Source organism: Elephantulus edwardii, unplaced genomic scaffold (assembly GCF_000299155.1).
Source record: "Elephantulus edwardii isolate Elephantulus edwardi_28Jun2011 unplaced genomic scaffold, EleEdw1.0 scaffold00046, whole genome shotgun sequence".
Lineage (NCBI taxonomy): Eukaryota > Metazoa > Chordata > Mammalia > Macroscelidea > Macroscelididae > Elephantulus > Elephantulus edwardii.
Window position 1 is genome coordinate 17,366,463 of NW_006399796.1, and position 12,368 is coordinate 17,378,830.

General features: G+C 38.8%; 1 protein-coding gene across 1 annotated transcript in view; it reads right to left on the reverse strand.

The window, feature by feature from the left end:
• FBN2 (fibrillin 2) overlaps window positions 1-12,368 on the reverse strand; it is a 352,899-nt gene that overhangs the window by 23,445 nt on the left and 317,086 nt on the right. The window contains exons 51-56 of the mRNA XM_006886013.1: window positions 11,844-11,909; window positions 11,438-11,563; window positions 10,673-10,792; window positions 9,609-9,731; window positions 9,064-9,195; window positions 1,472-1,597 (exon numbers count right to left, since the gene is read on the reverse strand). Coding sequence (XP_006886075.1) covers window positions 1,472-1,597; window positions 9,064-9,195; window positions 9,609-9,731; window positions 10,673-10,792; window positions 11,438-11,563; window positions 11,844-11,909 — 693 coding nt within the window. The remainder of the gene's footprint in view (window positions 1-1,471; window positions 1,598-9,063; window positions 9,196-9,608; window positions 9,732-10,672; window positions 10,793-11,437; window positions 11,564-11,843; window positions 11,910-12,368) is intronic.

The window sequence follows — 12,368 nt, forward strand, 5'->3', positions numbered from 1 at the left end:
TAGATTTGAGAAACAGTGACATTACTTGTAGACTTTTTTTTTTTACTTGTAGACATTTTTAAAATTTTGGTGAAAGTTTCTAAGTCACAATATGCCTCCATTCAAGCATTTACAGACATAACATTCATTAAAATTGACTAATGTAATTACAATCTCATCAAACCCTTATTGTATACTGATTTTCCTTTAATCCAGCTTATCTACTGATTCACTTTTAATTTTGTTTCCTTTTGTTGATATTCTACAGGGGATAGGGTACTATCCCTAATCAGTTACTGGTCTGAGAAAACGAAAATGTCTTCATGCGTACACATGTCTCTTTATATAAGCAAAAGTGCAGAATGATCTGGTTTTAAAAAGGAGATGCAGTGGGCTATGTAGATATTCAACCTAATCTCTCTCCTACTTTATACATTTAAGAAAGGTTAAACATTTAGACCAAGTATATACTTGAAAAGTATCTATTTTAAAAAAATAAAGAGGTTTCTCTGATGTGGGAGAAGGAAGGCCAGTCTATACCCATGGATGTCCATTTTCTGAAAACCTTCTGGAGGGTCAGCTATGGGTTGGTTCTGACTTGAAGACCAACAACAACCACCACCACCACCACCAGATGTAAATTAACATTCTTCTATACCTTGTTTGATCAACCACAGTAGTAACACTGTACTTTCAGTGTAGGTTATGTTTTCATACAAGCATGCTAGTAAATGTCTAGATGAAAGTAACTGAAGTAATTTTCTTGACTAAAAATTTCCGAGGATTTGAATCATATTCATTCACTCTGGAAAAGCTATTTTTGAAACACAATCTTTTGTGCCAAATCTAGTGATGTGTCCAGCCACTAAAGAAATGCCTGCCTTTCTCTTTATTTGCCTTATGTTTTTACTAGTCAGTAATTATACACCTGCTGCTCATAATGAAGATGGCTTATATATAATATACATTTTAATATCCAACTGAAATTCAATGTGTGAAGTTTGTATTTTCTAAAAGAAATTAATTTGTAAAGCATTTTCAATATCACCAAATATAAAAACTAAGCTCCATTGCATTTTTAAAATGTTAGATTTACTTTGCATTAATATTGGCAGAGCTTACTTCACATTACATATATTTTCTTTTGGAATTATATCATCCCCTGATGCAAGTTTTTATTGACTCACTCATGTCACATTTTCCATCAGGCTTAATGAATGTTAATTTTGGAAAGCCTATTTGAGGTCATTATTTACATTACATGTAGGTATGCGTACAGCTCACATATATTCATCATTTTATACATCATTTTAATAGATGTGGACCTTTAGGAAGAGATATGAGAACTGCTCAGAAGAATGGAGGACCTTATTGGGAGAAGAGAATATATGTATGTATGTATGTGTGTATATATATACATATAACATAAGACATATATGTTATCATAAGACATAGGTTTATCAAGTAAGATGTAGTTTTTTTGTGAACTTACCAAGACATTCGGTGCCTGAGGAACTTAACTGGAAGCCTTCATTACATTCACACCTGTAGCTTCCTATAATGTTGGTACAGCGGCCATTTTCACAGATTCCTGGCTTGGTCCTGCATTCATTCTCATCTTTAGAAAAACAAATGATGGGAAGAAGGGGTAGATTGTAAAAGAATCATCCACAAATGATCTCCTAAGTGTTGATACATTATTGAAAACATTTTCACCTAATGCCCATATAATTTAGTTTTAACTTGACCTCATCCTTCCACTTGAGTTCTTTCTAAATATAGTCTTTTTGTCTTTCTTGCTGTTCTGTGGTGGAGGCATGACGCTTGATAGAGATTTAGAAGAATTGCCCTTGCAAAAAACAGATTTGGTCTGGTGGGGAGATAAGGAGGGGAAGCACTTTGAGGGAGACGCCAATTCATGTGGTGTGAAGCAGGTTTGGGGGGCCAAGTGTGTAGGATGCCAAGTGTTGGATAGGGGTGGGGGTTAAAGTGAAAACCTACAGGGACAAAGGACCAGCTCCTAGACGAGTTTTGAGTCCAGAGGCAAAGGAGGAGCTGTGGTGTGCAAGGTGAGAATGCATTTAACGGAAGAGATAATTTTTTGTAGTTAGTGATAAATAAACTCATTATAATGAAAATGTTTCATTTCCATTTCCTGTCAGAGGGATCTTGGGTAAAAGCAGAGAATACCAGAGGAATGTCAATCTGTATCCGTGTTTTACTGACTATGTAAAGGCATTTGACTGTGGGGATAACCACAAACTGTGCTGACTCTGAGAAAAATGGGAATCCCAGAACACTTGATTGTGCTTATGCGAAACCTATACCTGGACCAGAGGGCAACTGTCAGAACAGAGCAAGGAGACACTTTATGGTTCAAAACTGGGAAGGGTGTGCACCAAGGATGTGTCCCATCTCCATATCTTTTCAATCTGTATGCAGAACAAATTATCTGGGAGGCTGGGCTCTATGAGGAGAAATGTGGCATTAGGATTGGAGGTAGACTCACCAACAATCTGTGTTATGCAGATGACACAACCCTGCTTGCTGAAAATGAGGAAGGCCTGAAGTGCTTGCTGCAGAGGGCCAAGGACTGCAGCCTTCACTATATATTGAAGCCCAACATCAAGAAAATAAATAGTCTCACCACTGGGCCAATTGGCAGCATCATGATAGATGGTGAAGAGATTGAGATTGTTGACAGCTTCAGTTTTCTTGGCTCTACATTAACACTCTTGGTACCAGCAGCCAGGAAATGAAAAGACAGATAGCATTTGGAAAGTCTCAGACCTCTCCAAAGTACTGAAAAGCAATGATGTCAGTCTGGAGATTAAAGTGTGCCTGAAACAGGCCATGGTCTTTGCAATTACTTGATATTCATCAGAAAGTCAGACAATGACTAGGGGGGATAGATGGAGAATTGATGTCTCTGAGCTGTGGTGTTGGAGAAGAGTATTGAATATATCATGGACTGTTTGAGAACAACTAAGTTTGTCCTGGAGAGAGTGAAGCCAGGCTGCTCCTTGGAGACAAGATTCTGAAGCTTCATCCGACATACTCTGGACATGTTGCAAGGTGGTATCAGTTCTTGGAGAGTGATGTCATGCTTTGGAGAGTGGAGGGACAGAGCAGGAGAGGAAGAACCTTGGTGAGATGGATTGATTCAGTGATGAGAGTAATGAGGGTAGGTGTGTCAGAGACAATAAAATTAGGACAGGACAGAGGTGGATTTAGGGCTGTTATACATAGGATTACTGTGAGTCGCAGGTTACTCGACAGCCCATAACACCACAAATACCAAAACTGCAAGTAAGTTTCAAAATGGACTGAAGCTCAATATCAAGAAAAGAAAGATTTTCACCACTGGGCCGACTGACAGAATCAGGATGGATGGTGAAGAGACTGAGATTGCTAACAGCTTTAGTTTGCTTGGCTCCAAAATCAACACTCTTGGTACCAGCAGCCAGGAAATTAAAAGACAAATTGCATTGGCAAAGTCTGCTGTCAGAGATCTCTCCAAAGTACTGAAGAGCAAGGATGTCAGTCTGGAGACGAAGATGTACCTGATCCAGATTATAGTCTTTGCAACTACTTGCTATACATCAGAAAGCTGGACAATGACCAGGGATAACAGAAGGAGAATTGATACCTTTGAGCTGTGGCACTGGATAAGAGTATTGAATATACCATAGACTGCTCAAGAACAAACAAGTTCATCCTAGAGAGGGTGAAGCCAGGCTGCTCCTTGGAGACAAGGATTCTGAAGCTTCATCTGACATACTTTGGACATATTGCAGGGAGGGACCGGTCCTTGGAGAACAACATCATGCTTGGTAGGGCAGAGGGCCAGCACAGGAGAGAAAGACCCTCTATGAGGTGGATTGATTCAGTTACTGCGGTAATGGGGTTAGGTGTGTCAGAGACAGTAAGATTGGCACAGGATAGAGCAGGGTTTAGGGCTGTTGTACAAAGGGTCGCTATGAGTCACAGGCAACTCGATGGCACATAACAACAAACAACACACCTAACCTCATTGTGTAAAAAAGTTGAGATTTTTTTTTAAGCTACCTGTTTGGCTACTTGGAGAGCTCACAATAATAATTATGTATCTTTGAGATATCGCACCCTTTTTATTTTTTAAAAAGAGAGCTCTGGTGGCTTAGTAGGTATAGTTAATTGGGCTGCTAAATCAAAGGCAGTGCCTTTCTGCTGATTTGAATCCATCAGTGCCTGCAGGAGAAAGATGGGCAATCTTCCATTTGACTTACTGTCTCTAAACACCCCACAGGAGAGTCAGCTATGATTCGGTTCCAACTCCATGGCAATGAGTTGAGTTTTGAGTTATTTATATACTCTCATTTCTTAAGTTTTCATTTCTCTGACATTTATTCCATCATATAAGCTTTCCTTCAATTAGTATTTTCCGTAAGTGATCTCTGTTTATTTTAACACATTGCCACAAATGACGGCTATAGGGAAAAACAAATAAAAATGTGTTTCTAAGCACGGTCGTCAATTTAAAAGTGTGCAGCAATGTGTTAAATTTATCTAATATTTTAATATTTCCTTAAAGATGCACACAGCTGGATTTAAAAAGTCACAAATATATCTGCTTTTTTAACCATAAATGTAAGTTCTTTATCTGTTATGATTACTCACATTTGGGTCCTTATCTGCCAGCTTACACTGGGTCATAATTACTCTGCTATATCTCTTGACATTTCCAAAATCACATCTAGTTTCCTGTGCCCCTCTCACACCTTAGCCCATGCTTGAAATGATACACCCTAAAACTCTGTGCAGATACGTTCATTCCCACCACACAGCAATGCTCCATCAGGTTTCTGATGCTGTAACTCTTCGCAAGAGGAGCATGTCCATCTTTATCCCACAAAGCTGCTGGTGGATTTGAATTGCTTGATTTGACTGGCAGGGCAGCACCCTAAAGAATGTATCACCAGGGTCAGAGACCAATTTCCAGTTTTCTAATGGAAACTCTTGTCATGTACCCACTGCTGACCCTCCAGGGGCTTTTCAGAGGCAATTAATCACATCAGGAGGAGATGCCCATTTTTCTCCAGTGGAGCAGCTGGTGGATTTAAACTACGTATCTCTGCACTGGCAGCACAATTCTTTACCTCTAAGAAACCAGAGCGCTTGAATGGTTAACTATTAAACAATATTTGTTTAGCCTTTTTATTTTGGAAAAGGGAGATTTGGTGGCTGCTAACCCAAATAGTGGTTTGTATCTTTCAGCAGCTCCAAAGGAAAAAGGCGGGCAGTCTCTTTCCATGCTTCTATGCTCAATTCACAGCTTCAGAAAACCTACTGGAGGATCAGTTGTTAGCTGGTTCTGACTCGACAGCTGTGAGTTCAAGGTGGTATTTTTCTTCCAAGCACATTCTGCTAGGAGCTCTGGTGGCCTAGTGGCAAGAAGCTTCACTGCAATCCCAAAGGCACACAGTTCAAGGCCACCAGCTGCTGCTCCTTGGGAGAAGGATGGGCAATTTCCTTCCATGAGATTAAACTGTTTCTGAAAACCCACTGGAGGGTCAGCTATGGGTCAGTTTTTACTTTAAAGCACACACAACAACAACAACAATAACAACGTGTAATTCTGCAGAAACCTCTTGATAACATACCCAAAGTATGTGAGCCAGTGTCTTCCCATCCTTGCATGTAAGAAGCACTCTTGCAATACTTCTTCCAAGAAAGATGCTTCTGTTCTCTTGGCAGTCCACAGTATATTTAACACTATTCACAAACACTGCAATTCAAAGGCACTCACTCTTTTTCATCCTTCTTTATTCACTGTCTAACTTTCAAATGCATATGAAGCAAATGAAAATGCCACAGCTTGCATGACATCCTGGTTCTAGTGCTTTAAAGAGGTCCTTGACAGCTCATTTGCCCAATATGGTTTGGCTTCTTAAATGCTGCTTCCATGGACATGGATTTTGGATCCAAGTAAAATGAAATTTTTATAACCTCATTATTTTCTCCATTTATCATGATGTTGTTTATTAGTTTATTTTGAGGAATTTTTCTTTATGTTCAGGTAGTATCTATATTCAAGGCTGTTGTCTTTGAGCTTCATTGAGAAAAGTTTCAAGTCTTTGTTCTTCGCCAGAAAGTTTGTGCCACCTGCATACTGTAGGTTGTTTATGAGTCTGAATGTAAACTTAATGCCACATTCTTCTTCATGTAGTCCAGCTTCTCAGATTATTTGCTTGGCATACATACTAAACAGGTAGGGTAAAAGGACACTATCTTCACACACAAATTTTCTGTTTTCAAATCATGCAGTGTTTCCCTTGTTCTGTTTGAATGATTGTTTCTTGGTCTATGTTTAGGCTTCACATAAGCATGATGAAGTGTTCTGGAATTTCCATTCTTCTCATGGATTTTATGTCTTTGCATAATCAGTGAAACAAAAGTACACATCCTTCTGGCATTCTCTCCTTTAACTAAGATTCATCTGACATCAGTGGTATCACTTGTTCCATAACCTTTTCTGACTGCAGTTTGAATTTCTGGCAGTTCCCTTTTGTTGTACTGCTTCAGCTGTTTTTGAACAATCTTTAGCAAGACTTGTATATAATATTAAGAATATTGTTCAATAATATTATCTCATAAATCTATTTGAATTTTTATTTAGTGAGATCTTGTGCAGACCGAGAACACTATTTTTCCAAACCATTCTTCCATTTTCTGAGGTGCTCTAACCTACCTATTGTTTTGTTTGTGTTCTTTGCTACCCCCAGGATATAGAAATTAGTAACAAGAGTGTGATCTTATTTCTCTTTTGACAATTTTCTTCACTTTAACTATTTGATGATATTGTAGCAGGAGGTCACTGGTAGTGAACTATATATAATTTATAGTTTAAATTATGTTTATAATATTATTATTCTTTCAACAAATGTGGCATGTTCTTTGACCTTTGAAATGTACCTTCTGGCTTTTGAGTAATTTAAGTTAATGTGACTCTTGACTATCATTCTTTAAGCTTCGAATCTCTAACTTCTTCTCATCATCTTTATTATCTGCACCAGTCTACATGTCTAAGAAAGTAATTCTGGATAATTATAATAGCACGTTAGTACATTTTTGTTTTCTTAAAACCTTATACTGGGTATCCAGAAGAACTCTACACAATTCTTCAGTTGATCCTCTATGTCTCATCTCATAATCAAAATCATTTTGTAAATTTACCTTTGTAAATTGGAATAGTTGCTTTTAGAGATAGCTTTATTCTGCCAAAGGGAGCGATGAGTGAGAAAAGATGAGCGTTCTCCTCCCATGCCATTTACAGCCTCCAAAAACTTCCTGGAGGGTCAGTTATGAATTGGTTCCAACTCAATGTCAATGAGTTTTATTCCATTAACATGTTGCCGCAAATGACGGCAAGAAAGTGTGTTTTTAAGCACGGTCTCAATTTAAAAGTGTGCGGCAGTGTGTAAAGACTAAAGATTTAAATATATTTTATGGTTTTGCCTGAAATTTTTATAGTATTTGGCAGAGTCTTCAGAATCTGTTGTAGTTAACACTTTCTTATTTGAATTAAGACAGCCTCTTCCTAATTATATTATTTCAAAAATCTTCAAGGGATGAGAGGCAGGAAATGCTTTTGCATTATATCATCTTTAAAAAGAAGGCTTCCTTCTCCCTTAATTACATTTAAGAATTTTAATGAATCCAAAAAGGTATCTGTTGGCATTTTCATTAGTGATCTTGGCAGAGTTTTTATATTTAGTAGATTTCTCCATTAATTTGTTTACTTAAGCAATAATTGCTGAGGTAATCCATTGCATAGTAAAGTCTCCATCTTTGTTAAGCTTATAGGTTAATTTTCAGGATTTTTTAGATTTCTTGTATACTTTAAAGAGCTCCAGGGGCCTAGTGAGTAAGGAGTTTCACTGCCAACTCAAAGGCAGACAGTTAGAATACACCTTCGAGGCAGATGGACAATCTCCTCCTGTGTGATTTAACACCTCTGAAACCTCACTTGAGGGTCAGCTATGACTTGCTTCTGACTCAACAGCAAAAAACAATGATCATTAATAAATACTTTTACTTTGATGTTATTTTAGGTATTTATTATATAATTTTTAATTTTGAAAACATTGTCTGAAAAATGCAACTTCTCTGTTCCTCAGCATCTACATTATTTTATAGCATCTTCTCAAATGAAAATTCGGACTAGAACAGACACTTTCTCCCATCCCCAAATCATATAGTTTATGTTTCTCACTGTATTGATAAGAAACCACAGATTTTATCAGTTCATCAAGGCACAAAGAGAATGAAGTCTCTTTTAAGTTATCCACCATCCTTCACTTGTAGAAAGATCAGGAGCAAAACTTGGGCTCTTAACCCCAGTGGCCTAGGCCCTTAACTAAGCAAACACAAACCTATTCACACACAGGAGAACAATAAAATCGAATTCTTTACACAAAATAAGAAGCTTTTCATTCTTAAAAATTAACACATATTTCTAAGTGAGAATTTAAGGTAGATGAAATCAGAGTATATACATACACTCAAGCAATGAATTTAAAACAAAACCCCAAAAATAAATGAAATAAATATCATGCACCATGAAATGGCAAGATGGTCAGCAATGCCTATTTTGCTCCTTCTATACATGTTTGCTTTGTGCTAGATTTTGAGGAAAATGCTAGTCTATAGCCATGATTTAAGAGTCTAAGTTAACTTTCTAGATTTCCTGGTATAGAAGAATAGTGTGTTTGAAAGATCTACTTCTAACTAAATCTGTTCAGTAAGCCTATTTTTGACCTCATGAATCTTTCAACTAAGCAAAGTATTTGAAGAAAAGATCTAATAGCATTAAAGAAAATGAAAAGATGCAACCATAAGCAAATGGGACTATTTAATACATTTCACCGTGAATTTCTGCTACATGCATATGAGTGCACTCTTTTCTAAAAGCACGTAATTGACTGGTTAAGGTCAAATTCTCTTAAGGCCATTAGCGCTCAGTGTTTTCCCAGGAGTTCCCTTCGCCTGCTGTGTGTGGCTGGTCTCTCTGCAGCTTTTCCTCTGCGTTAACGTGGGCCTTACCTACACAGCCCTCTCCATCCGGCTTCCGTGTCATTCCCGGCGGGCAGATGCACATGAAGGTGCCGATCAGGTTCTTACACATCATGCCTCTCGATTCACAGTCGTGTAGCCCTTCTGCGCATTCATCCAAATCTGTAAGGTATTGTTTAATAGGAGAAAAAGAGCTAAACAGGAAGGGCAGACCAGTATTCTTGCTTTGAAGATGAAGTCTATGTTTCTAACAGGGAGCAAAAGAGTGAGCTCCATCTTTTCTGGCTGTTCAGATTGGTAAATGTCTCAGCACTCATCTTAAAGAGAAGTTTAGGAAAGGGAGGCCTTTGATTTAGGAAAAGCCTAACAATGTGATAATGGCAAGTTCATCAACCTGTCTTGTTTTGGACTTTTCATGGGCCATGAAGTGTAATGACATGAGAAAATCTGTTAGCAAGACTGGGTCATATTGTATTTCTGTAAAGTTGGAGAAGATAGTGAAAGACTATAAAAGCCTTAAAGTTAGTTGCCAAGGTGGGAATGAAGTGTTACTGTTCCAGCTAGAGTGGCCTTACCTTTGCACATCTTCTGGTCTTCCCTGAGGGCATAGCCAATCGGACACGTGCACTCATAGGACCCGAAGGTGTTCATGCAGCGGAAAGCACACAGCAGCGGGTTCTGGGCACACTCATTGATATCTGGCCAAAGAAATGGGCAGGCATGTGCTCAGCCAACTTTTCTGATTATTTGTTTATAAACTCACCAGTGGATTTACTTAGAGGCCAGAGAGAAGGTAACATGAGGACAGAACCTCTATCTGTGTTTATATGACTGCTATACACTCTGGACAAAATGTAAAAAAACAAAAACAAAACCCCCCAAAATGCCAAAAGACTCTTGACACTGACTGGACAAAAGTAGGGAGTTGAAAATAGGCAAGCAACATCAAGAAGTAAATGCCTGACGTTTTATTTAAATATTAACCTAAGGGTGACCACAGTACTTTGCAGCTGACTCTTTCCACCTTTCGTTTCCAGAGGAGTCAGGGGAGGGCATCTTGGGAACAATCAGGGTGAGTAGAGTGGGAGGGGAAAATCAACTGGATAGGCGAGACCAGGGAAGTAACACTTTTTTGTGTGATAAACTAAGCCCAAGTTGATGGATGCACCAGACATGTATGGAACAAATTCAAAGAAGCAACTAAAGTTTAAAAAATGGAATTCAAATCTGAGCCACAAGCATGGCAATCTACTGTTTGCGTCTACTCAAGTTAATTGCCTAAAGGGGGAAAAAAAAAAAAGAAAAGAAAAGCATCAACATTTCTTGGAATACTAGAAATTATTCCCGAGACTATCAGGCACGATATCTTGGTTTAAACCCAAATTAACCAACATACTGGAGAGCCAGGAAAATGTGACCCAATCTCAAGGGAAAAGACAACCAACTGATGCCAGTCCCCAAACGAACCAGATGCTTAATCAGGCAAGGGTTTTAAAGCAGCTATTGTTAACTGTGCTGATGAATGAAATGAAAACACACTCCTAATTATCATGAGCATTCCATAGAATAATATAAAGAGTGAGATATGTGAAACAATCTACATCAAGAAGGAATAATGCTTCAGGGAAGGAGAACTTGCCTTCACAGTTCATCATGGGGCCAGGCTCAAAGCCATCATTGCAATTGCATTCGAAACTCCCAATGACGTTGGTGCATGTACCATTTCCACATGGATTGCCAATTGAACATTCATCAGTATCTGGAAAAGAGTAAGCATGTGGCACAAAGTTAGGCAATACTTACGTTCAACAGGTACCGTGCCCATGAATACAAACACTCGCCCTCAGCCATGTGCAGGACACATGAAGGGCACACCTAACTCTAACACAGTGAATGCAGAAAATCCTGAAGGCTCCAATATACCATACCCAGAGCCCCACAGCCATGCTGTCACGTAGACCACCAGTGCAGAAACGTGACAGAGCCTTGGCTACAACAGGAGGCATGGGAGGTCCTAAAGTGAAGGTGATCTCTCCCTCAGTAGGGGGCTTGGGCATTTTCAAGTCTCCAGAAATCCTCTCCTGTACTGTGTACAGCCACTGAAAACCCACTGATGGGCCAACTGTGTTTGTTCTGACACAGTGACAATGAAAGAGTTTTTTTTTTCTTTTCAGATACATCAACACTTGTATGTTTGTGGGAGAACAGAAGTTGGGAAACTCTTCCCATCTTACATAAACCAGGCTAGAATGAAAATATAGGGTGGACAAAGGCAGAGGTGCCAGGAGCTGGTTATCCTGGCTTTGAAAATCCTGCCACCACCCAGGATATTTGAGAACTCTTTTGCTGAATATGAAAAATGGAAGAGAACTTTAACATGATGAACTGTGGAACCCATACTTACCTACACAGCGCACTCCCGTGTAATCAAGATTGTAACCCATGGGACATTCACAGCGGAAAGATCCATCCGTGTTGATACACTGCCCATTGGAGCAAATACCCGGGCTCTCAAGACATTCATTGACATCTGAAAATTAGGAATGCACATAGATATGAAAAAAAGGGATGCCAATACTGTAGACATCATCTGACACAGACTGAAACTTTTTATAACATCTAAAAGATTTCTTTTACCAGAGAAATATGTTGTATCATAGCAAAATATGATTCTGATGATAAATACAACATATGACATACAATATTTTCTATTAAATATGACATAAGGTAGTATCAGATAATAAGCATTACTTATAAAATAAGTATAATCATATAAAGAAAAGAATACAGAAAAAAAAATCAAACCATACCTTCTCGGGTATCATGGAGACTAGGGACAGTTCCGTGGCCATATGGACACAAATCCTGGAATGCAACTACAGAGAAGAACACAAATTCTGCCATCACTGGAGAATCTGAACTCTCAAAAGTGTGATAGTTGATGACAATACACATAGGGTTGTGCTTAATTATTTTTCTCCACAAATCTGTCTTGAATAAGACTTCAAGCTCTGTCCAGGGTACCATTTGCCGACTGTACCTGCTTCTTTCTGTCAATTAATACTGAGTCGTCAGAAGCCACCTCTAACCCCAGGGACTAGCTTGCTAGTTTTCTGCCTGCTGTGATGGGACCTCTGGGGCTGCCTGTCCCTTCCTGAAACCAGCCATTGTACGACCTCAGCCTCTAAGAATCTTAGGTAATTTTCTGAGAATCACTGCCGTGATACAAGACCCACGTGGGACTCCAGCCACAGTTGGGGATCTATATTTCCATCTCCTCCTCACATCTCTCTCTTTTTTTTTTAAGATTTAAACTGATAGGTGTTTAATACAGA